Here is a 27,667-nt window from a genome sequence, read left to right as displayed (position 1 = left end):
TTGATAAGTTCGTGGCCTAAGGCAGAAGTACATGAGCTGTACATATTTCACTGAATTTGAGTGCAGTTCAACTTATTGAATGATTACACAGAATGTTTGAAGTTACTAACTTGAGTTGTTTTTACATATAATTAAACATTGAGCATCAGTGGTTTCTGATAATATGGACAACATCAGCCATCGTGCGGTCATCCTCTACCTCGGTCTCAAGGGCTTAATACCCAAGGAGATCCATGAAGACATGGTAGTCACACTAGGGGAGGATGCCCCTTAATACAGCATGGTGAAGAAGTGGGCTGCTAAATTCAAACATGGCAGGGAGAGTCTGGAAGACGACCCCCGTCCGGGAAGGCCAGTCACCGTCGCCACACAGGAGACCATTGCCAAGATTCATGACATCATCATGGCAGACAGATGAGTAACGGAGCGTTACATTGCCACTGAGTTGGGTATCCCAGGAACGCATCCATGTAGTCATCCACAATGAACTTCAAATGTCCAAGGTGTCAGCACGTTGGGTCCACAGTGGTCATGGCTGCTATCCAGAAATGTGGATTAAAACTTGTCAAACACCCACCCTGTTCTCCTGATTTGGCTCCCTCTGACTACTACCTCTTCCCAAAAATGAAAAAGGAGCTAGGTGGTCATCATTTTGCCACAGATGATGATGTTATGAATGCTGTGGACCATTTTCTGAGAGCCAAAATGGCACCTTCTACAGAGAAGGGATCCGTCTGCTCCATGACCGCTGGACTAAATGTGTTAATGTAGGAGGGGACTATGTTGAAAAATGACTGTATTTGATATTCTAAAACTGACTCCTCCCACCTTAGACCACAAACCTATCAATCACCCCTCGTAATAAGCCATGATGTAATGACTTAGTACGTATGTGAAATAAATGTATGGTGGGATGAGCTAACCAGAATTCTTGCTAAGTAAAAGTAACAAAAGAAAATTTGTCTCTAAAGATGAGATTAATACAAACCAGTGACTCAAAATTAAATCCTTCAGAACCTTTTCAAGGACTGTTGTCTTTCAACAACTACATGATTGAAGTAAATCTCAACTGTATACTATGCTGCTGAGATCATTAGGTCATGGAAAAAATGCAGATATTGATCTTCAACCACCAGTCTTCTCAGCCTAAATCAGAGGAGGCCCATTGACATACTGCTGAGCAGCATGTTCAACTTCCTGTGATGGATTGCCTGTAAGAAGTTCGATCCAACTTCAAACACTCAGAATAATCAAAAGGTGCAGAACAACAGCATGTCATCATACTTGGTAAAAATTGTGCACCATGCTACAAGTGGGTGAGTGAAACCATCCAAGCATATTGGTCCAACCATGTCAATACATCACTTCACTGGATCAAAACAACTTATTAATATACTCAGCCGTAGAATGGATTGAGCTCTGCCCTATGAAAGCTGGTCAACAGACAACTCCATGGGTTCAACACCAAAGAGTGGGTTCAACAGCATGGTGATCCATGTCTGCATCTATCACTACAGTTGATTACTGCCTGATGATCAAAGGTTCTTTAACTGAGTCTTGGTAGTACTGGGTCCATGGTAATTAACCAGGTACAGATGATTTCCAGTCTTTGCTGTTCACTTTGCATGGTGACTAAAGAAATACAACGACACTAACACAATGAATTTGATGTCATTGGGGAAATGTGTGAAGTTTTTGGACTTGCAGAAATATTGGAATGGATGAAAACCAGACGGCATACTGCCATTACTCATTTTACATATTTACATTAGTTTGAAACCCAATAGCTGATGCATTTTGTTTGTATTGGGGTGTCATTAAATATTTATTCATACATATTGTCATCAAATTCACTGGGTGGTGGCATTGTATTTCTCTTATGAGAACCAAACACGGGCAAAAAATTTACTCCACATGTAAATTTGCTCATGAGTAAATTTACTCTGTAAGTAAAAGCAAAATTGGTAAGTAAAAGCAAAATTGCTGAGCGTTCTCATATTAATGAAAGGTCAGGGTTTTATTAAAAAAGAAACCAATAAATGTTAATTCTCTATTTGTGTAGACCATGTTATGGATAGATTGTTAAACCAAAGAAAAGTAAGCCAAATACAGTATGCTGCTGTTTACAGCTTGGGGGATATTGCACCTCCCCCAAAAGCCAACTTTTAAAAAAGATTGATATACCTACATTTGTCATGGTGAATTTGACTTGTAGAATGCAGGAAATTTCATTTTAGGATATCTAATTTTCAAACATTTCTGCAGGGCATACCTCCCACCCCCTTAATAACACTTAGGTGCGATTGTAATTGTAATGAATTATTTAATTAAATTGTTTTCAAGTACATGTAGGTTTTTGGGGGTTCATTTGTTACATTTGTATACTGCATAACAATTTATTTTTGAAAAATGTATTTAAAAAGTGTTGCATTTACAAGCATTTATCATGAAGAAGTTTGCAACGTCCTGCTTAAACGTCCAATAACATTTTGGGGGATCCTGTCCCATTCCTCTTGGAGAGCAGCACTTAATTCAGCCAAGTTGGTTGGCTGACGTTGACATTCTCGGAGACATCTTCCGATAATGTCCCACATGTGCTCAATAGGTGAAAGGTCTCGGCTTAGGCCTGGCCATGGTAGTGTATTGATGTTCTGTTGTTGCAGATATGCAGTAACCAGTAGATTCCAGTGAGCATGGGCATTGTCATCCTGAAAAACAAAATGGCGACCAGCCTGACGTGTGAAGGGCACAATGATTGGTGCAAGGATGTTGTTATGGTAGTACTTCCCAGTGACCCTCCCATGGACAATATGCAGCTGGGTTCTGGCAATCATGGTGATGCCAACCCACACCATAATGGACCCTCCTCCAAATCAGTCATGGCGTAGCGTTCATTGTAGACATGCTGTCGTCGATCATGGAAGTCTAGTGTGAATCTGAACTCGTCTGAAAACATTACCCAAGCCCAATGCCTGTTAGCCCAATGTTTACAATATGTACACCATTGACATCTGGCAGCAATGTCAAATATGGGGTAACGTAGGGTCAACATGCGTGGATGTTACTTCTTTGTAGTCTGTTATGAATAGTCTGACCAGACACTGTAACACCAGTTGTAACATGGAGTTCTCTTGCAATTTGATTGGCCGATTGACCTCAATTCCTCAATGTGCAAGTCCTAATGAAGTGACCTGAACCGGAGTTGTGGCCCTTGGCCGTCCTGAACGGGGACGATCGTCCATATTTCTGGTTTGTCGATATCGGGGCCCACAGCTGGCTAATGATTGATTGTGACACATTAAGTCTACGGGCCACAATTCGCTGGGTGGTGCCAATCTGGAGCATGCCTACAGCCCTGAGACGTTCCTGACGTCGCATTGTTGAAAAGTTACACAATGTTGTAAAGAATGTGACAGCAAGGTTATGATTTAGTGCTCCAGTAACAAACAACAGATAATATTGCCACAGTGTGCACACAACATACACGCAGTTTCAAATCACACCCTTCGCACATGCAACGTCACGTCATGTGCTTCGCGATCAAAACAATCGGTGTTTTTTCATACTTTTTTAGTTTTATATCTCATTTTATTCTATAATTATTGATATTAGAAATGGAATATCCCCTACTTATTTTTGACTATATATATAAAAGTGTAAAATAAAATGGCATTAAATTGGCAGTTATATTGGTTATGATGGCCATCTTGGAAACATATTTCCATATTGCTGCCAGCTGAACAACAATATAAAGGCTTATATCAGACATAGTATTATCAACAAATTCTGAAGGATATTAGTTGTAGAAGCCGAGAAAATCAAATCAAATTGTTGAGATTTTCACCTAAGCCAACCTACCACCACACCACCCATGTTGGAACATAGTCTGTCACCTACATGTATTGTTGCTGCCACAATTCAACTCTATATCAGGGCTAGGAATGTTTTCTGAATTGGCTCCTGGACTATTAGTTGTAGTTAAAAATGTGCTGCAGTATCATTAAACAAATATTTCTTTAAATACATATACTGTTAATAATGTTCATATAAAATATTTTTAAAACCCATCCTTTTTGTTTTATTCCATATGAAACAGTATTTTATTGGAAGACTTTATTTTTAAATCGGGGGGGGGGGGATACAGCAGGAACTGGGGGGTGTACGAAAACATACATTTTCAATTTAAATGAAGGTAAAAATATGGCTTGTGTTCGCCACTAAATGTTGTCCTTCCACACACACTCACTATGGGCCAGTACAGTCATTTAAAAATCATCAAAAATGTCAGGAAAATGCCTTTAAAAGGTAATGCATTTCATAATTATAAAGTATATTATCACTGATCAATCATCCAAACTAAAACCTTTATTCCACTGTACAAAATAGAAGAAAAGTACATTAGATAAAATGGCCTTTATTTTCTAATGTTCACAAAGAAGTGATGACTGCTTTATATAAAGCCAAGATTCATTATAATACAATGCAGTATAATTAAAATAACTATAATTATTCATAGTACGTGAATCTTCCAATCTCTGCTCCGGTATGTGACAGAATAAATGATGGTATGAACACAATACTGAATAAAGTGGACTAGAGCAACAGACAGAATGGGTTTTTTTTTAAAAACACATTCAACATCTGCTATTTAAATATATCACCCAACACCAATTCAGCAAGCCCTACCATGTGCCACACAACACCAATTCAGTAAGCCCTACCATGTGCCACACAACACCAATTCAGTAAGCCCTACCATGTGCCACACAACACCAATTCAGTAAGCCCTACCATGTGCCACACAACACCAATTCAGTAAGCCCTACCATGTGCCACAGACCACCAATTCAGTAAGCCCTACCATGTGCCACACAACACCAATTCAGTAAGCCCTACCATGTGCCACACAACACCAATTCAGTAAGCCCTACCATGTGCCACACACCACCAATTCAGTAAGCCCTACCATGTGCCACACAACACCAATTCAGTAAGCCCTACCATGTGCCACACAACACCAATTCAGTAAGCCCTACCATGTGCCACACACCAATTCAGTAAGCCCTACCATGTGCCACACAACACCAATTCAGTAAGCCCTACCATGTGCCACACAACACCAATTCAGTAAGCCCTACCATGTGCCACACAACACCAATTCAGTAAGCCCTACCATGTGCCACACAACACCAATTCAGTAAGCCCTACCATGTGCCACACAACACCAATTCAGTAAGCCCTACCATGTGCCACACAACACCAATTCAGTAAGCCCTACCATGTGCCACACACCAATTCAGTAAGCCCTACCATGTGCCACACACCAATTCAGTAAGCCCTACCATGTGCCACACAACACCAATTCAGTAAGCCCTACCATGTGCCACACAACACCAATTCAGTAAGCCCTAACATGTGCCACACACCAATTCAGTAAGCCCTACCATGTTCCACACAACACCAATTCAGTAAGCCCTACCATGTGCCATATCATAATAAGAAAACATCAATAAAAATAAAAAGTTCACTTTGCAAGCTTTTCAGGGCTCACACTAGAAACTTTTTTTTCAAATTGTTATTTATGGAAGATAAACTTGGTTGCTAATGATGTGTTTCAAATTACTGTTATTTCACTTGTGTAATCCACAGGTATCCCCAAACAATAATGTCAGATATGTTATAGTAACGTTATAATATATATGTAACTATAGTATTTGTATTAGGGGTTTCTGTTTGGGGGTACCTGTGGTGTACTCATACTGAATTCAATATCTGTAATTACTTTCATCCATACTGACAACTTCACAGACTGCACTTTATTAAAGTTATTGCACCAATGTTCAAATTCACAACACACAGGATTTATAATTTGCAAACTATAATGATTCAATAAATAATACATAAATAAATAAATAATACATAATTACATTATGATTAATAGAAGAACATCAAAATGAAGATTTGAGTCACTCTTCGCAATAATTCTGAAAGTTCAACACCATTAAGTGACCAGCTGTTTTTCAAACTCCACTTCATATTATTTATTGTTCATCACAAAAAGTAAAACTACCATCAAACATGGTACATTAATGAGAAAAGGAAGTAAATAATAATACATTGTATTTATTATACAACATGAATTCAGTGAAATAACAGTGCTATCAAACAGCCTGAAATCGAAGAAAGGTTTTAGAAACATTTCTGACATCACATGCAAATGACACCATTGGTCAATGATACGGTTTACACTAATTGCTCAAAGGATTTGTGTATTTTTACTGTAGTGACATTGCCTATCAAAATAGCTGAATATACTTGACATGGATTTTTACTATAGTGACGTCACCTATCAAGATAGCTTAATATACTTGTGTATTTTGACTGCATTGACATCCCTTACTAAAATGGCTGAATGGCCCTGTGTATTTTTACTGTGGTATCATCACGTATCAAAAATGACATCACTGGAGAAGTATAATGAATTTGTAGGGTTTGGGGTTTTTTTAGAATAAAGGAAAAGTAATTAATATTTAATAAACATATGGTGTGTTGGTTTTGGGTTTTTTTTGGGGGGGGGGGGTGGGGGGGGGGGGTTTGGAGGATGAGTTGTTACACATGATTAACATAGTATCTCATTAAGTCTGCAATTGGGAGAGAGGTCAGAGGTCATTACTTGGGCTGGACTCAAGTGAATTTGTTATTTTTGACTGGAACAAGATTGGTTACAAAGACAACTTTTATATGAGAAGATTTATGTTACCATCAAGATTCTGGTGAGAGAACTTTTATTTCATAACAAAAGTTATTTTTTATTATTTTAATCATCTTGTGTGGTATAAAAATACAGCCATGAGTTCATCCGTGTAGCAAAACCCCAAGTCAAAACCTTGGTCAGTGAGTACTGTTCACAGCTCACAGTGATATTCTGGATAACTTGGAGTACAGGAGCATGAGTGTGTATAATGATCGAAAACGATTGATAAGTAGTGACTCCAGAGACCTGCCCCGGGACGGACATGCTCGAAACTCTAGTGGTATATGAGCATGTAAAAAAAATTTGCACTTGCACTCCAGTGAAACTTCACCAAATACAAATTTAGCTCAGCAACATAGAACCAAGCAAGATAAGAAAAAGAAAAAATCCTCAAAAGAAATCAAGCACACATCTATTAGTACTACATTATCCACAAGTAGGCCTACTCGGGTCGACATGGATCCTGTATTAAGTGCACTTAAAGAAATTACTGATCAGCAAACTGTGATGAGTAAAAAACTTGACTTAGCCATAACTAAAGATGCTTTGCAAGCAAGTCTCACCCAAATTAAACAAGAAATACTTCAAACTTTCCAAGATAACCTTGACAAACTCGAAGCAAAACTTTTCCAAATACAGATAGATAATGATGAACTAAAAAAAGACAACACCAAGTTAAAACAGGAAAATGTGCGGTTAAAAGAAGAAATTAAAGGAGCAAATGTAACATCGGGCATAGCACTTAATTTGGAGCAGTATACACGGAAAGATAGCATTCGCTTTTTTTGGAATAAAGGATGAAAACAAAGAAGAAAGCATTACCGAAACAATGCGCAAGACAGTTGAAGTATTAGAAAACCAAGAAGAAAGCATTACCGAAACAATGCGCAAGACAGTTGAAGTATTAGAAAACCAAGAAGAAAGCATTACAGAAACAATGCGCAAGACAGTTGAAGTATTAGAAAACCAAGAAGAAAGCATTACAGAAACAATGCACAAGACAGTTGAAGTATTAGAAAACCAAGAAGAAAGCATTACCGAAACAATGCACAAGACAGTTGAAGTATTAGAAAACCAAGAAGAAAGCATTACCGAAACAATGCACAAGACAGTTGAAGTATTAGAAAACCAAGAAGAAAGCATTACCGAAACAATGCACAAGACAGTTGAAGTATTAGAAAACCAAGAAGAAAGCATTACAGAAACAATGCACAAGACAGTTGAAGTATTAGAAAACCAAGAAGAAAGCATTACCGAAACAATGCACAAGACAGTTGAAGTATTAGAAAACCAAGAAGAAAGCATTACCGAAACAATGCACAAGACAGTTGAAGTATTAGAAAACCAAGAAGAAAGCATTACCGAAACAATGCACAAGACAGTTGAAGTATTAGAAAACCAAGAAGAAAGCATTACAGAAACAATGCACAAGACAGTTGAAGTATTAGAAAACCAAGAAGAAAGCATTACCGAAACAATGCACAAGACAGTTGAAGTATTAGAAAAAATTGTCATGAAAGTTTCCACTAGAAACATTAGTATCGTGCACAGACTGGGTCCCTTTAACCAAGCTCGGAGTCGACCGATTATCGCTAAGTTTATAGTGAGGACGCAGAAATTAGAAGCGCTGAGGAACAGAAGGAAACTGAAAGGTACTGGCATTGGTCTCAGCGAGGATCTCACCAAGGAGAACTATCAAAACCTGATCAAAGTCAAGTCACTTGAAAACGTGGAAAGTGCATGGACAAAAGACAGAGTAATTTTTGCTAAGCTAAAATCGGACGAACAAATGAAAAAGATAATAAACATAAGTGAATGCTTGCCATATAGCTAGGCTTCCAATACCAAAACATTGCCAAAAGTGTTATGTGATATGTAAACAATCAATTTATGTTCCTTGCTCGATGTACGTCCCCTCAACAAAAAAAAATTGTATCTATGTTGCGGTGTGTGTGTGTGTTTAGTTGGGGGTTTTTGGGGTTTATTTTTTTTTCACTTACATTTATACATGTATATGCTAGATACGTTGATTGATTTTGCTATTTAACATTACTGATTAATTTTGTTTCTACCAATGATGTTCTTCGTCACCGACAAATCAAGTGACTTAATATAGTTTTTAGCAGATAATGTATTGATGATGTAGCACATGTGTGTCTGTGTGCGTGCGGGCATGTGTGTGTTGCGTGTGTATGCATGCGTGCGATATATTTGTATATATGTGTATTATTTTTACTATTTAAATGGTGTGTGTGCGCGCGTACACGACATATTTGTATATATGTAGATTATTTGTCTTATTTAATTGTGTGTGTGTATATGTGTGTGCATACGAACATGTGAACAACATATTTGTGTATACATGTGCATGTATACGAGACAGTGTGTAGCTTATTATTTTTGTCATTTAAATGTTGCTATTTTTTTCATTGATCAACATGTTGTCTAGACGATACAGACCGTGTGTGTGTGCATGCAATGGCATAATATTTAACAATTAATTTATACACAAACGTATCTTCAAACACAGGCTATTACTGTAGCTGTCTTTAGTGGAGACACTGATGTATGTACATCTAAACAGAGAAAGTGTCGAGCATGTTGATGGTTTTGAAAAGATATTTCAAATTATCTAAAATGTAAACAATTTGATATTTACTGTTTGCAAGATACCCATTTCACACTTGATTTAGAACCATATATATGTTTAACTCTTTTTCCAGTAATGCTAGAGTAGTTGCGATAATATTAAATAATACATTTGAATATAAAATACTCAAAATGAAAACTGATAATTCAGGAAACTTTATAATACTGGATATCACTATCAACAAAGAACAAATAACAATAATAAATATATATGGACCAAACAATGATAATCCGAGTTTCTTTGTAAATATTCTACAAGATATACATGTAGAAGAGTTTGAAAATTACAAATATATAATACATGGAAATTTTAATTTAGTACTTAATCAAGATCTAGACATGAAAAACTATCTGCATAATAATCATCCGAAAGCATGAAAGGAACTTATGGAAACATTTGATTTGAAGGACCCTTTTAGGGATATACTTCGAGGAAACCAAACCCACTAAAACTAGCTAGATTAGACTTTTTCCTTATTTCCAATAATTTGATGCCACATGTTGAACAAGTTTTAATAGACAATAGCTATAGTTCAGACCATTCTAATGTAATATTGCTCTTAAAGTTAAATACAATTCAAAAGGGTAATGGTCTATGGAAATTTAATAATTCATTGCTGTCAGACAAAGAGTATGTAAAAATTACTAAAGATATTATGAATAACATAACGTCTCAATATGCCATTTTAATCTATAATCCAGAATACATCAACTTGCTTCCCAAAAGACGAAATACAGTTTACAATAAATGAGCAATTGTTCCTCGAAACATTATTGATGGAAATACGGCGAAAAACAGTATCCTATTCAGCCTATAAAAAAATAAATAATCATGAATTAGAAATGAATCTATGTGACGAAATAAAATCATTGGAAGAAAATTATACTACAGACATAAACATATTAGAAGATAAAAACATGAACTAATAGAGTTGAGAAGAGAAAAACTTAAAGGGCATTGCATCCGAGCCAGGGCAAAATGGACTGAAGAGGGTGAAAAGCCAACTAAATATTTCTGTAACATGGAGTCCAGAAATTACTATAGTAAATTAATATCAAGGATAGAATTAGATAATGGTACAGTAGTAACAGACCAAAAAGATATCTTAACGGAAACCAAATGTTTTTACCAAACCGTATATTCTGCACCAACTGAAAAATCAAATACTAACATAGTTGAGGAGCAATCCAGTTACAATTTTAATAAGCTAACAAATGAAGAAGCACAAGCGCTAGAAGGAAAAATAACATATGAAGAAGTTTTAAACGTACTTAAAAACATGAAGAATGAAAAAAGCCCTGGCTCAGATGGATTCACAGCCAAATGTTTCAAATTATTTTGGGCCGATTTGGGACATTTTATAGTCAGATCAATAAATTACAGCTATAGTATTGAAGAAATGTCCCATGTGCAAAAACGGGGCATAATAACATGTATTCTTAAGCAAAATAAACCTAGACAATTTCTTAAATTTTTTGAACTGCACTTACAAAATGGCTGCTGGTTGTATTGCAAACAGAATTTGAGATAAAATAATAGATAAAGATCAAACAGGTTTTATAAAAGGAAGGTATATTGGAGAGAATATACGTTTGATATATGACCCAATGCAATACACTGAAACGCACAATATACCTGGTCTGTTAGTATTAGTGGATTTCGAAAAAGCCTTTGACTCAGCATCATGGACTTTTATTGAAAAAGCGTTAGAAATATTTAATTTCAAAAGTTCAAAAAAACGTTCAATTAAAACATTTTATAAAAATTCAATTTTTAGTGTTCTGCAAAATGGTTATTTATCAGAAACTTTTAAATTAGAAAGAGGATGTAGACAGGGAGACCCCCTGTCACAGTATATCTTTATAATTTGTTCTGAAATCCTCTCAATTTTAGTTTAAAACAATGCAAATATCAAAGGTATCACTATTGATGGCGAAGAATATCTAATATCTCAATATGCTGATGATACTACTTTTACTCTTAACAGATCTGACATACAGAACATAATGACATCTTTAACGACTTTATCTTAGTAACAAATGGGTAAAGTTATTTCAATCTACTACTGGTATAAATACTAAGGACCTAATTATACACGGGACTATTTCATTATATGTAAAAAAGATAGTATTAAAAACTTGTTTTATTTAGTTGGTTAACAATACAACAAAAGCAAAGTGTACAGACTACTGAAGATATTCAAGGACTGAATATTTGTTATAATACTAAAAGACAATAAACCATTTTTATATGGTAACTGTATAAAAAAGGGAATTGTTTTCATACACAACTTACTTCACACTGAAAGAAATATCCTTACATTTGAAGCTTTTAGAAATAATATATGTCAAAACTAACTTTTGAACTATAAAAGCATAATTCCAAAGTCACAGATAAAATATGCAAATAAGGGTTTGAACTGCGATTGCTATACTTGGGGGGAAATATTATGTTTTGCCTTTTAAATGTCTGAAAGATACAACTTTAAGATGGTTCCAGTACAGACTGCTTCATAGAATTCTTGTCACTAATTAATTTCTTCATATGATTCATTACGTAGATTCTAATAAATGCACTTTTTGTAATAATGAACCGGACACTTTACAGCACCTTTTTTATGACTGCAATAAAGTAAGAAACCTATGGGAAACTGTTGAAAAGTGGATTTTTTTATAAAACAAGAATTGGCACCTCGTTCAATAAAAAAGCTATTATGTTTGAGATTGTGGATGGCGAACTAACTTATGTAGTGAACTGGTTAATATTCAATATAAAATATTATATTTATAATATGAAAATACTTCTCAAAGATTTACATATAAATGCTATCGAACATATCCTGAAAAACAAATTTCAAATTGAAAAATACATTTATATTAAAATTTGTGAATACGACAAATTTAATATACATTGGGAAAAATGGTTCAATCTCTTCATTTAAGAATCAGAGAAATAACTTTTTTTTTCTTTTTTTTTTCAACTGACACTTTTATTTCTTAAATCATTAATTTTCCTTTTGGACTTGTTTGGGATTGCTAGTGCATTATAAGTGATTTTGTTTCTACTTCTATATTTCTTCTCTTCCTCCCCCTATTTTTTTCTTTCTTCCCCCCCCCAATCAAAACCAACTAGTGTCTGTGAATTCATACATATAAATATTTTTCTTCTTTTTGTAGTTCAGTTTTGTTCTAGCTTTTGTTCTTGTATGTAAATAGAGAGCATTTATATCAGAAAATACTATAAAACCACCAACATGCAAAGCATCGCAATTAAAACAATTTTTAATAGAAACTTTATCTATTTTGTTGATTTAAAATAAATTAAATAAATTATTGTATCAACTGTAATCATGATTGAACATGTATCATCATTGTACAGCAATGATTCGAGGCTCCCCAACCTTGACAATGTCTGCTTGATCTGGGGATATTTAAAAAAAAATTAAAAACAAGAGAAAAAAGTCTGCAATTGCATTACACTTGTCACACAAGCACGATTCTTGACATGAATCCAAATTTCACTTCATAGGTAGGCCTAATGCTAAACCAAATTTTACCACCCCCCCCCCCCCAAAAAAAAGTTACAAAAATAAAATGTAATAATAATAAAAATAATCCTCCATTTTTCTCCATCTCATTTGGTATTTCAGAAGGATTGTTGTCTGTTTTGTGGAGAACGAAAGAGTTGAAATGTTCAGAACTAGCAATGAGTGAACCAAATCCTCAGCTTGTTACCCTCACCACTGGCGCTGTACATTTTGAATGTCTCATTATATATTTTCTGGTGTACAATAATTCTCTTAAGTTTTTTGTCAGTCATTGTAGTATTTTGAGTATGAATCTCTGTTACCTATCAAACTAATGAGGTGTAACATTTTCAAGCCAACAGCGACCACTATTTCTAGCTATTCACTAGCTTGAATGGTGCATTGGTCATGTTAGGCTAATGGGTACTGGGTTAAAAAGTGTATGTTTAATATATGTCGGAATTATTTCTAATATTTGACATCCAATAGCTGATGATGTGCTCTAGTGGTATTGTTGAACACAACCAAATTCTTTAACTGTTGTACTTTACTCTCAATAAATTGTAAAAGAAACATGACAGACTATTAAGTAATAAGCTACCGGTAAGTGTATATTATTAACATTATCTGGACCTTTGATCCCACAATTCTATTTCAATCTCTTGACAAAAATATCCTTCGTCAATCGTTAGGTAATAACACTTTGTAACCACAACCAAATAATGAGAGAAACTGTTAAAACTGTCTTGTCATGTGGGTTTTGGAGTTGCATGATCACCAGTTTATTATTACATCATGTAACCGCAGTCACCGACTGGTGTGACAGCATAAGAGGAAGAAATTACTATACATGTACATTGGAGAAATTCATCAGACTTGGTCCGATTGTAAAAGTTGAAGTATTACACACAACATGCTTGGCAGTTTAGTGGTAATCAATAATTATCCAGTCATGACTTGTTACTGCTCTATATAAATAACATTGTATGAATTCTGCAGACACTAATCATAGTGAATATCACAGTTTACTGCTGCAAAAAAAGGTACTATATGTATGATTATTAATAGTACTGTAAAGTCAACATACACACACCTCTATTTCTTTACAGATCCATACATTAAAATACATTTCAGGTTGCAACATTTTAATAAAGGAAGAGTATACAAGCAGCACACCACTATTGTACGTAATATTAAACATCTCACTTGCAACACTTCGATTTGTTCACTCACTGGAGAAGCTTTGGCTTGGAGTACCACAATGGTATATAGACGGAAGCTATGTTGCACAGTTTTATCACTATAGACTTGCAGTACAACTACATTAAGTGTATAATATGTTCAACCTCGGTCTCATGAAGTAATCTCGCACTGACTGACTCTTTATGTTCAACCTCAATCTTATGAAGTAATCTGGCACTGACCGACTCTTTATGTTCAACCTTAGTCTTATGAAGTAATCTGGCACTGACCGACTCTTTATGTTCAACCTCAGTCTTATGAAGTAATCTGGCACTGACCGACTCTTTATGTTCAACCTTAGTCGTATGAAGTAATCTGGCACTGACCGACTCTTTATGTTCAACCTTAGTCTTATGAAGTAATCTGGCACTGACCGACTCTTTATGTTCAACCTGTCTTATGAAGTAATCTTGCACTGATCTACTACGTTCAACCTCAGTCTTATGAAGTAATCTGGCACTGACCAAATGTAAGTTCAACCTCAGTCTTATGGTTGGACTATACCAATTCAAATCCCATAGGCGACCATGTTAACGTTTGTGTTTAAAAACACTATATGCAATATATCAACCAAACTGTGACCCATAAATATCAGTACTACAACCCCTACCTCAAAGTATTAACTGCAGAAAATGGTACCTTTCATGGCTCATTTTCGGTATAACCAGATGTTTCTGCAACACCCCTAGTTTCGCACAAAATTTTAGTACTTTTTTTTACAGGTACCCCATACATGTTCCAAGCACAAGGCTACTTGACACGGTGGTACTACATCAAATAAAATTGCATACATTTTTAGCCCAGATGAAACTATTGTTTTTACAACCAACACACTCACATTTATAACCAATCACAGGACTTGTGGTGTTAACTTCTCTATCAAAAGTTCGGTACACCTCGAACTTCGACCCAGCCGGAAATTAATTGGTATAGTGCAACCTATACTGATAACATACATGTTTCAAAAGGTGGTGAATCATGTGTTTTTATGACAACCAGGATCTGGTGTCTTCTGACATAAACTGACAACCTCACTGAAACTGTTGTTTCTACAGTGCAACCTAATTAATGTACACCTCACAAAACACATGTATTTTGTACAGTTTTGTACAAATGCAATATGTCATATTTGAAAAAATAATTTTTTTAAAATAATACTCCTGAAGATATTATTGTCAGATGTGTGTGTGTGCTCAGCTATATATGTAGAGACAGCATGGCTATTCAGAGTACCTCAACTCCTTAAACTTATTCCATTGAAACACATGTACTTGACTGACCCCCAGATTATGAAGACCTCAATAGGCACATCAAAGAAATATCAGTATTAAAAAAATACAATGTCTGAGGAAGGAAAAACCAACATGACTGCATCTGTATGAAGTAATGACTTAATGTCCTGCACATCACTGTTGGAAGAAAATCCTGTATGCTGAGTGTGGGCATCTTCAAGTTACCATGTGCGGGAATTTCAAATCCATCAGCTATGCAGATTTTCAAATTGGACCATCAAAACCATTGGCAGCCACCAATATTCCTGACTATATTTTATGTATACCCTACTGTAGTTGGAGGTTTAAAAATTTGTAATATCTGGAATTATCATGCAGCTTTCGCATATTTATTTTGATTCATTACTAAAAAAAACCTGTTTTTTAAGTGACATAATTACCCGAACATCTATTTTATTGCATTATTTTCTAATCCAGATCAATACAATATGTATATTGGATGTATTCCTACAATCTGTAATCCAGCATATCATTTAGCTATTAACATTGGATAATACAGCATTAACAATAAAATAAATCATCAAATTACACCAAGGTAGATAATCAAATCTGGAAAAAATGGTTCCAAATCTAGTATACACTTAAAATACACTTCATGGGAGCAAACTAAGTGATTATTTTAAAAAAAGATTTGATCTGGAGACCTAAAGATATGTTTAACAAGCTTATGTTATGTATAAATGAGAACAGAAGGCACAATAGTGACAAAATTTTTAATTATGGCTTTGGTAAAAAAATTCTTCAAAGTAAAAAAAAATTTCCCCTAAAACTACAAATTTGTCTAAAATATGACTTAGCACCCTATAAAATATGCCAAAAGGACAATAAAAAATCAAGGTCTTTAAAAAGTTAAGCTATCAGAAGTACACACATGAAACATTAACTATGTTTATAGAAGTTAAAGACATTATCCCAATATTGGCCACATGTTATTTTTAATATAAAAATAAATTGCTATTAAAATCTAAGTTCAGACTGCCTAGATATATTAACATATTTAAGAGCAGTTGTATATGGCAAGTCAAACACCATGTAAATAAGAACATTCAAATCTGTATAGTATGAATTATAGGCCAAACCAACTTTTCCTCAGTGCTAATTTTTGTTCAAACTCCATTCAGGGCTATGTACAGTAATTATTGTCAAGGTCAAGGTCATTGTGAACTGCATGGCCGAGTGACGGCTAATTAATCAAATAGTGTAGTTAATTTAATTAAATCACAAAAATCATAATCTTTTTTATTATGCACTGAATATGTGCTATAGGTTGGACTATACCAATTCAAATCCCATAGGCGACCATGTTAACGTTTGTGTTTAAAAACACTATATGCAATATATCCCAAACTGTGACCCATAAATATCAGTACTACAACCCCTACCTCAAAGTATTAACTGCAGAAAATGGTACCTTTCATGGCTCATTTTCGGTATAACCAGATGTTTCTGCAACACCCCTAGTTTCGCACAAAATTTTAGTACTTTTTTTTACAGGTACCCCATACATGTTCCAAGCACAAGGCTACTTGACACGGTGGTACTACATCAAATAAAATTGCATACATTTTTAGCCCAGATGAAACTAATTGTTTTTACAACCAACACACTCACATTTATAACCAATCACAGGACTTGTGGTGTTAACTTCTCTATCAAAAGTTCGGTACACCTCGAACTTCGACCCAGCCGGAAATTAATTGGTATAGTGCAACCTTATGAAGTAATCACGCACTGACCCACTGCTGGGGCAGGCAACTCTCTGCTTATAACAGATTTTTGTTTGGAAGCGGAAACAGGAGACTGTCTTTAATTAATTGTATGTAAAGCATGATTTTCTTTATACATCATCCTCACTGTGACATGGGTGAGAAAACTGTTACAATCATTGATGATCCCAAGACCTCCATTAACACCATGAAATGTGTTATAGACATCTCAATGTAATTAAATAACTTGTATTATAAGATGGGTGCTTTTGTGTTGCAGCTATTGTTTTTTGAAACAAAGAACATGTATCTTGCATTATGTAACAAGTAAAGTTATATCCCATCTTATGCTTCAGAAATATATTTCTTCAAGTAGAAGAGAAAATTAAGTCTCTGTCAAACTGTCAGGACAATACTGAGTTCATTGAGTACACTGTTTATGAACAGCAAGGTCGTTTTTTGGATCCAACAGCTATCTGTGCTTCCAATTTTAAAGCAGCATCAATGGCACGGTCTTCTTTTTCTTGCAGAATTCTTAAAAACAAAATATTTCACATATTAACTGTAGTGCTTATTAACTTTTTTGACATGCACCAAGATGAACATTCATAGATGAACCTATATATAAACCATGGACGTAGAATTGTAGTTAGGAAAACTTAACAATGAGTTCAGTGCTACAGCATTTTAGTTGAAAATCAAATTTAGCATGCATTAAGTTTAAGACATGACACCAAGGCATCTTTTTTCTTCTTTTTTTGGGTCAAAATCTATAACACTAGGGTTACACCAGCGTTATAAACTGAAAATCCAATCTTTTTAAAAAAATCAAAAAATCTTTTTGTCCATCTCCAAAAATAAAAAGGGCACATCTTTGAACTTTCATGGGGCATTTATAGCAAATGCCCCGATTCTCATCTGGAATTGTAATGTTTTTAAATGGACTACCTACATGGAACTCTCTATAAAAATAGTGCTTTACATGAATACGGTATTTACTTTGACATGGCAACTATGGTTTCCTTCACATTACTTCCAGTCTTTGCACTTGTTTCAAAAAATAATGATGCAAATTCCTGAAACAAAAGAAAGAAAATGTTACCCAAATTTGATTTGTAAAAATATTTTCATCAATTCTAAAAACAATTCACCAACGGCAATTATTAATTAATTATCAACCAATCATGGATAGTAGCGAAAAGGTCAGGTATAAAGAGTTAGTGTTAATATTCTTACTTCAGCAAGTCTAGACCCATCTCTGGACTTGACTGTTCGATTCTCCTCCACTTCAGTCTTGTTGCCAACCAATACAATAACAGTGTCATCATCCACACCATCCTGTTGACAAGTAGTACTTGATGGAATTAGTACACAGTAATTTTACATCTTCAAACTAAGTATACATTATTAGAGAATACGCAATCAATCTAAGATGCAATACTGGGGTTTTTTTGCACAATAATTACATGCATTGATGTTGTTTCGTTTGCCAAAGACTTGCAAAGGACAACATCAGTTTATGGGTGATAATAAACAGTAGGCCTATTGCCAAGTAGCGAGTTGGGTATTCTACTTATTTCCCAGTGTCCTAATATTCTACTAAACATTGTCAGATAATATTCATATAACAATAAAATGTCATTGCTGTGAAGCTTCCCTGATGATGCAGACAGCCCCACACACATACACCCCACAATGGAATCGATTCCCAAGACTTTACGGTTCAACACACTTGTTTGGGGGGCCGAGATCAGTATTGCCACATGGGCTAATGTGCTGTCTTGATGTCAAATACAGGATTTGACACACCACAAATACACCGACACCCTCACCAAATTACCTGCATCTTACATATCATGACATCACAACACTAACTGAATATGATGAAAAATCAAAACTGATATTTCCCTACGGAGATAGCAACATGTTGTCCTGCATCTCTTCGCAGGTCATTATCAAACATAACTCAAAAGGGTTAGGGACTGGGCAAGCGGTAGGTGCTGAGTTCACATCCCAGTCACTGCTCTCATCCTGAATGAGTTTGAACAACAAGATGAAAATTGTAGGACCACTTCCTTATCACTTGCCCTCCATTATCAAGAATTATTGATTTAATTAATTTTCAAAGTGAAGCATATGGACTGTTACACAGTCATTTCCACATTTCTGAGGAGTGGTCATGACTTATGGCCCTTCTCAATCCAACTAGCCCTCCAATTATTGCGTTAAAATTTAACTGCACATCCAAAATCAAAACTAGAATGTTTTTTAGTTTTTTTAATAATAACCATGTGCACACTGTATATACATGTAATCCCTTTGTGTCAAATGGGAACAGATGAATTGGCATGTCAGTAAGGTTAGAGTTAATATAGAAGTATATTATTGAGTTTTACACCAGTGCCAGTGACATTTTTGTTTAAAAGGAAGAAGTGGAAAAGTTGTTTTGTAAGTTGCCATTGGGTTATATGGTTTGATATGGGAGTGCTTTAATAGATGCTTTAATACCTTTATTGGAAAGGAAGATTTCACCTGTGCAATTTGATAGTGATTTGTGAAAAGGCATTTTTGTTTATGTTTGAAAGGAATGCTATTTGAGTTGGTATGGGTTTGAAGCTTGATAATATGTTTTTATATGAATTTTATCTTTATTCATTGTGAAGTTGTCGTAATTGACCTTAGCCAATAAAGTTGCCTTGGGCAATTGGGCGACTACTAAATTTTATCCCTGTTGTAATGTTTTTGGCCAACAGGGCTAATTAAAAGTATATTTTCCTGCTTAGAATATCAATGTTAGTATACTGAAACTGGATTAATATCGCTACCTGTTTTGGGGTTTTTGTGAATACACAATTTAGCATATGTTCACAATGTGTAAATTTCAAGAAGGACAACATCACCATAAGCACACTCTAACCTAGAAATATTGTGTGCATATAAATTTCAAGACAAGGTTGGGCATGAACGATGCAAAATTCATATGCATGCATTTTCCCCCTGGTTTACTTTATTCAGTGTGTTCCTTGTCATTATTTTGTTTCCAATTAACTCAAACTAGATTTTATTATTGAGAGGTGAAATCCAGTTTGAGCTGCTACAACATGATGACCAGAAACACTGGATGTACAGACATGAATTTTCTAAATAAGAAATATAAGTAATGCTGTTATATTCATCAACAAAAAGGCTCTCTAATTAGAAAGTAAGGAATGCCCTATTAACTTATTCTTTTGTCAATGTTCTCAGCTCTACTGATAATACAATGTAAATCATAGTAGGAATATAATGTTTGATATTTTACCCTGACACTTGACATCCAACTTCTGATGCTAATGAAAGAGGATTCGGATGTGACGTCATACATTATCAGCACACCATCGGCTTTGCGGAAATACTGCTTTGTAATACTCCGGAATCTAACAAGAAAAGAGTGCAAACAAGACTGACCATTGACAGAGAAACTGAAGTTAAATTAAATCTAACATTGCTAATATTGTTAACTTACTTCCCTTTTTTTAAATTAACCAGAAACAATGATCATATTTTATCAAAGAACATTCAGAATTAAATGTGTACTGGTTAGACCAGGACCCATATTCACAAAATATTTTAGTCTAGTTTTACACATAAACGTAAATCTACGACTGAAGAGCTATTCATGAAACAACGTAAATGTGTAAAGTTGGACGTAAATATAAGAGTGCCTCTGGTTACAACTAACGCTGCACGTAAGTCGTGTACATATAATAAATCAAGCATGATCGCCGTTATTTACTATTATTTGCAGAAAATGGCAGCATGTCCAATAATTGAAGCAATTTTCGATGGAAACGCCTATGGATGTAACATTTATTTTTTTGTGATCGAACAGATATTTGTGATTCGGCCACATTTCTCCTGATTGAGTTATCTTTTCCTTTTTAAGTATGTCCTAAAGTTTGTACCAAAATGCGGATCCTCACCAATACCAAAATACCATGGTTTGCCGTTTGCAATGTTATTGTTAGCAGATGACAAACGAAATTGTGCTTTGCACATTAAATTTTGTTATTTACCCAGAAGCCATCGTTTCTAATGTGGGTTTTTTATTTCTCCAGTGAGAGAGTTACAATCGTAGATTTACATTCAACTAAGTTACATTTATGTTTACAACCATCTTTGAGAATAAGGTGCTTCTTGTACGTAAACATAAATCTATGGCAGACGTAAGTGCTAGTCGTAGACGTAACTTTACACCTTTTTGTGAATATGGATCCTAATCTGTCTATAAAGACAGACCATTATAAACATGCCATAAAAGTTTGTGAGGGCTACTCACCTCTAACAAAACTGAGAATCGGTGTGGGCTTTAACATTCCAAATAAATTTAAATGATCTCCTAATGAAATTAGATTTCTAGTAAACCAAGATTAAGCCAATACAGTTCAGTCATAGTTTGAAGCCAGTCTTTCTTTGGTAACCAGTCTTTCTTTGGTAGCCAGTCTTTCTTTGGTAACCAGTCTTTCTCAGGGGCGGGACTTTGCTCAGTTGGTAGAGCGTTTGCCTGAGGTGCTTGCATTGCAGGATCGAACCACTCAGTAGACCCATTGTCTGTTTGGGGTTTATTTCCATCCCAACCAGTGCCCCAAGACTGGTATATTAAAGACTGTGGTATGTGCTGTCCTGTCTGTGGGAAAGAGCATATCGCAGATCCTTTGATGCTAATAGAAAAATGTAGCAAGTTTCGTTGAAGACCACATGTCAAAAATATCAAATGTTTGACATCCAGTAGCAAATGATAAATAATCAATGTGCTCTTGTGGTGTTGTGAAGCTAACTTTTTTTTAAACTTTTAACTTTCGTTGGTAATCAAAGTTAAAGTTTGATAAACAGTTTATAACAATAACACTAGAGCACATTAATTAATTAATCATTAGCTATTGTCTGGCAAACATTTGTTAATTTTGACATACATGTAGTTTTCAGTGAAAACTTGCTACATTTTTCTATTATATGCACTTTCCTATTGAGAAGGACAGTACATAGAATGGACTTTGATATACCAATCATGGGGCACTGGTTGGAAGGGAAACCCCCAATGGTTATGCTGAGGCGTTTTGATCCTACAACTCACTGAGCTAGATCACCCCCCCCCCCACCCCCTTGGTGGTCAATAATGTGATATAAAAACAATGAACAGTCAAAAGCACTATACCTCTCCTGACCCGCTGTATCCCAAAGCTGAAGGGCAATCACGTGACCTTCTACAACAAGAGTTTTTATCTGAAAGTCTACTCCTAAAAGAAAAAACAACAAAAAATCCATTATAATTTGAACAATAATATATGTATTAACTAAGTGAGAAAATTAAGAAACCATTTTTTATTACATTGTTGAAATGGTTGATTGACTGACTAGAATATCCATCAATTGTTCTATTCTGTAAGCTAGTTACTTGTCAATAAACATGTTTCTATCAGTCACTGTACAGACAGACACTCATCATCTGGCCCACACTTCAAAGTATCTCTACTGAGTTTGTTGTTTAATGATACCACTAGAGCACATTGATTTATTAATCATCGGCTATTGGATGTCAAACATATGGTAATTTTGACAGTCATAGAGAGGAAACCCGTGACATTTTTTCATTAGTAGCAAGGAATCTTTTATATGCACCATCCCACAGACAGGACAGCACATACCACAGCCTTTGACATACCAGTCGTGGTGCACTGGCTGGAACGAGAAATAACCCAATGGGCTACCTCTATAGGAATACATGTTAGTAAATGAGAAAACTGTGTGTGACATTTTTGCATGTTGCAACCCCTTCCAAGACCGATCCTGCACCTGCTGTTGTAACTAAAACCATTAGATATACCAAAACGTTTGTTATTAATTCCAAATACATATGCACAGTTTTTATTCTGTCCTTCATTCACTGCATCTGAAACATTGTCTTGTAAATCAGAAAAAACACTCATTCTTTCATCCACGTTGGATGGATATCTCAGTATGATCTCCAGTTTGTAATGTGGAGTAAGAATTACCTATTGTAGCACTGAAGTTGTCTTTAAATTCGTTATTGCAGAACTGGTGAATAAAGCTGCTTTTCCCAACTCCGGAGTCGCCAACAAAAACTACTTTAAACATACGTTCTGGACCACTTGCTTCATTTGCCTGAAAGTAAAAACAAGAATTTTGCAAAATTAAATATCTTGTCAACCATAAACATTTTCGGTGCAATGTGATGAACATCCAATTATAAACCAAATTTCATGAAACTGATCTCAAAACTTTAACATAAAAGTTTACACTGTCTCTGCTGCTATCACCATTTAAAAGTAATACAAAAAGGGGTAATGCTAAATGCAACATGGATAAGCAGGTTTGAAAATTGTGATTATTGTTTTGACTAAGCTCTATTATGCAGCTGACCTGTGCCTCGTTAATATCGGAACTGCTTGTCCTGCCCACAGGATCTTCTCTTCCACCGTCTACAACACATCTACTGAAAAAAACCAGAATACATAGAAATATACAATCTTTTTGTGACAGTTTTCATTTGACTTCAAGCATTTTGGAATTTTTCAATCCAAGGCTTTACAAAGCTTCCATTCATTAACTGGTACTGGTGTAAGTCAGGAGTGTAGCCAGAATTTTTTTAGCATTATGCACACCGAAGGCTTTCTCAAGTGGGGGGATTCGAGGGCCTCCCCCACCCATGAAAATTTTGAAACTCTGATCCTTTTCTGAGGCATTTTTTTCTATCTTTTTTTAAGTCAATTTAAGAGGATATTTTATAGAACAATTACAGACAGCTTCGACCTATTCCCAGATTTGTACTGCGTACTGTGCCTTTGTAAGTGATCATTTGTTATTTGCAAAAATGTACGAGCCATGATGAGTTAAACTTAATACTAATCAGAACAGTGTGCTATATTATTAATTGTTCACAAAATAAAACTATTTACCTGGGTTATTCACAATTATCAGAACTTTCACACGAGGAGGCAGGAGTTGGATGTTAAACCCAGTGTACTTGATGTACTTTAAGGTATCCACAGACCAATGTTTAATGTGTCAGTCATATACCTGCCATTGATCCTATATTTGAGAGGACTTGCTGTCCTGAAGTGTTGTTCAATTGGTTGGTAAAAGCACTTAAAATTATTTTAACTTGTAGCAGTATCAAGTGGTCAAGTGGTCAAAGATATTTACTTGTTATATTTGAAATGAGCACTTTTTTCAATTAAGAGTGTTAATTGACAGCTTGCAAGTAACAGTTTTAACCATAAAATGTTAGCTCTGTCATCTACGGGATTTAATTGAGTGAAATACATCCTACAGTTTGTACTCACCTAGAGTTACCTGCACTGTGAAAGTCAGCTTCTGTATCACTGTAACACTGAGTGTGGTCTTTATTCATGCGTGATATGTTTTGAGAATTCAGCCTACCACAGTATATAAGTCCACGTTCATTATGTTTATTATAAGAATCACAAGAATCGTTCACATATAAACAGTCAATGTCATCATCTTCTATGTCAGCCATGTGGCCATCTATGTCCTCGGCGAAAACCTCGGAGGCAAGCGAGCTAGTCCTGTAAAAGATTAGTCCAACAACATTTGACTGAAACATAAACCTTACTAGCAGCATGTAACATTCTATATATTCTTGGTACATGCAATATCCTTTAATAAAACTGATGCACTAAATTGTAATTTAGATTCAAAAGAAATTTATTTTACATAACTAGTATTTTGTTAATATGTGCATGTAGTCCTGCTTGCTTGCAAGTTTTTTTGTGCAAATTTTACTTTTTAATCTCATGACAAAGATTAAAGGTAAAAAAAAAGGTTGTTTTGTTTAATGACACCACTAGAGCACATTGATTAATTAATCATCAGCTATTGGATGTCAAACATTTGGTAATTTTGACTCGTAGTCATAAGAGGAAATCCACTACATTTTTCCATTAGTAACAAGTGATCTTTTATATGCACTTTCCCACAGACAGGAAAGCACATACCACAGCTTTTGATCAGTTGTGGTGCAGTGGTTGGAATGAGAAAAACCCCAATCAGTTCATTGGATTCATTGAGGAGTTTCGATCCTGCAATGCAAGCACCTCAGAGGAGCACTCAATAAAATGAGCTAAATCTCGCCACTGGCAAGGATTAAAGTCAAGATTAGATCAATAACTGTTAAGACCTCGATACAACTCCAAATACAGTAACTGTTCGAAATATTAAAATCAGTTGAATACAGGTATTAAATAGTTTGGACTAAATGAAAATTAAAGTGTGTTTTTGTAATTTTAGCACTGGCCTCGGTGGCATCGTGGTTACGTCATTGGTCTAAAGGCTGTTAGGCACTGGGTTCGGATCCCAGTCGAGGCATGGGAATTTTAATCCAGATACCGACTCCCAACCCTGAGTGAGTGCTCCGCAAGGCTCAATGGGTAGGTGTAAACCACTTGCACCGACCAGTGATCCATAACTGGTTCAACAAAGGCCATGGTTTGTGCTATCCTGCCTGCGGGAAGAGCAAATAAAAGATCCCTTGCTGCCCATTATAAAAGAGTAGCCTATGTGGCAACAGCGGGTTTCCTCTAAAAACAGTGTCAGAATGACCATATGTTTGATGTCCAATAGCCGATGATAAGATAAAAAAAATCAATGTGCTCTAGTAGCGTCGTTAAATAAAACAAACTTTACTTTATTTTACTTGTAATTTTAGGATAGTTTTACTCAGATGCAAAACTGTAGAAAACTTGGACCATTTTCTCTTTTATGAATACTTAACTTAACCTCAACAAATAGCATATTTCCCCTAAGTAAGCAGACTGGTCCGAACATCCCAACAGCCAATGGGATGGCTTGAAATCTTCCAATGAGCCTTCTGTATCCTGTTCTGGTCACATGCCTAAAGCTTCCTTCTTTCCCCGGAGCCCATCGAACGGAGACACAGAAGCGGGGAGGTTGGGAGGGTATAAATCCTTGAGGTCCGGTTAAGTACGTATTCATAAAAGAGAAAACAGTCTACATTTTTCTACATTTCTTTTAACTTAACCTGACTGCAATAATAGCAGCATTCAACAGCAGGCGGCGAGTTCCATGATCCCAAGATGCCATTGTCTTCTCCCCAAAGACCTGAATGGTTCCAACAAGGTGCAACATTTGAGCCACGTTTAGCCAAATGACCACAATACAAGAATGTTGCAAAGATGGAATCAGTGGCCCAGAAACAACCCGTTAGTATTTCACTAAGTGGTGTGTTGCAGTGCAGACATACATATAGTTGCGGCAAGTGCTCGTAACTCATGCAGGTTAGATGCAGGAGGAGGTGGTAAACCGTCGTCTTCATAAGCATGTAGAATTATTGATCTGATCCAAGTGAACACTGTGTGCTTAGCAATGTCTCTCATATGGCAACTGTTTCTGAAAGTTGTATTGCACAAACTGGACACAACGTCAAGTTTTCAACATTATGTGAGCCCAAGATGGATGATAGAGATTGGACACTATAAGTCCACAGAGACTGATCTGGTAATTCATATTTTGCAATGAAATTCATCAAAAGTCCAGATTGACCACCACATTGCCATGCCAAAAATGAACCATGTCGACATCCAAGGCATGTAGTCTTGAAACAAAACTGTTTTTCTTGTCATCGCTTCCAATGGCACATCCGAAATTGGTTCATACCTGGTATTCTGGAAAGTGCTTGTAACACAAGATTTAGGTTTCATTTAGGTGATCTTCCTGCTTAAAATCTTCAATCATTTGCTTGCATAGAAGGATAAAAAGAACTCTTTCGTTTAGTCGCCTCTAGTGGTCATAAACTGGAGGACTTTGACTGCAGCTGAAGACTGTTGTGCCGTGTCACTTTCACTCGCAACATGTGCAATTCTGCCAGCAAAAAGCTTGGAGGAAGACCAAGGTTGTGATAATAATTCCTGTTTATAACTACAGTCCAGAGTAGAATTCTTCAGCAAGGTCATTCTATGAAGGTGTGTGAACTGAGAAGTCATAGTCATGATAACTGATGCCATGTACGGCAACATGTTTGCCGACTATTGCAACATTGCATAGCCTTTAAAATCTTGAACCTGTGTAGAAAGGCCTGCCATAAAAACATCTAAATACGACAGTACATAAACGTCTCATGGTAATATCCACTGACATCAAAGTCTTCTCCATGGAATGAGATGTCTTCACAAGTATATACATGTCATTGAGTAACATTCTTAAACAGCATGTTAAAAACTGGACAAGATGAAGAAGTCGACCAATGCGGAAACTGGACAGCTGAAGCCATTTCTTTGAACGTGTTATCAAACTCTGTGACTGGAACAGGATACAGACGACTCAGTCAAATGAGATGTTTGGACCAGTCTACTTACATTGTTGAGATGTTTGGACCAGTCTACTTACATTGTTGAGATGTTTGGACCAGTCTACTTACATTGTTGAGGTCAGGTTAAGTTAAAAGAAATGTTCATGCATTAC

At 35.6% G+C, this 27,667-nt stretch overlaps 1 protein-coding gene across 7 annotated transcripts in view; it reads right to left on the bottom strand.

The window, feature by feature from the left end:
• Positions 1-4,398: 4,398 nt before the first annotated feature.
• The window catches only part of LOC121380640 (EF-hand calcium-binding domain-containing protein 4B-like), a 69,800-nt gene continuing 46,531 nt past the window's right edge, over positions 4,399-27,667 (bottom strand). For 6 of the 7 annotated variants that reach the window (XM_041509554.1, XM_041509551.1, XM_041509558.1 and 3 more), the window contains 9 exons: positions 24,514-24,756; positions 23,591-23,663; positions 23,203-23,332; positions 22,365-22,446; positions 20,472-20,586; positions 18,407-18,508; positions 18,170-18,246; positions 17,177-17,704; positions 4,399-14,658 (listed from right to left, as the gene is read on the bottom strand). In XM_041509554.1, the coding sequence (XP_041365488.1) occupies positions 17,608-17,704; positions 18,170-18,246; positions 18,407-18,508; positions 20,472-20,586; positions 22,365-22,446; positions 23,203-23,332; positions 23,591-23,663; positions 24,514-24,756 (919 nt within the window). In that variant the 3' untranslated portion in view covers positions 4,399-14,658; positions 17,177-17,607. The remainder of the gene's footprint in view (positions 14,659-17,176; positions 17,705-18,169; positions 18,247-18,406; positions 18,509-20,471; positions 20,587-22,364; positions 22,447-23,202; positions 23,333-23,590; positions 23,664-24,513; positions 24,757-27,667) is intronic. The other variant, XM_041509557.1, reaches the window with a different exon arrangement.

This window comes from Gigantopelta aegis, chromosome 9, assembly GCF_016097555.1.
Source record: "Gigantopelta aegis isolate Gae_Host chromosome 9, Gae_host_genome, whole genome shotgun sequence".
Classification (NCBI taxonomy): domain Eukaryota; kingdom Metazoa; phylum Mollusca; class Gastropoda; order Neomphalida; family Peltospiridae; genus Gigantopelta; species Gigantopelta aegis.
The sequence above is the reverse complement of the archived record's forward strand: the minus strand, read 5'-3'. Positions and strand labels throughout refer to the sequence as shown.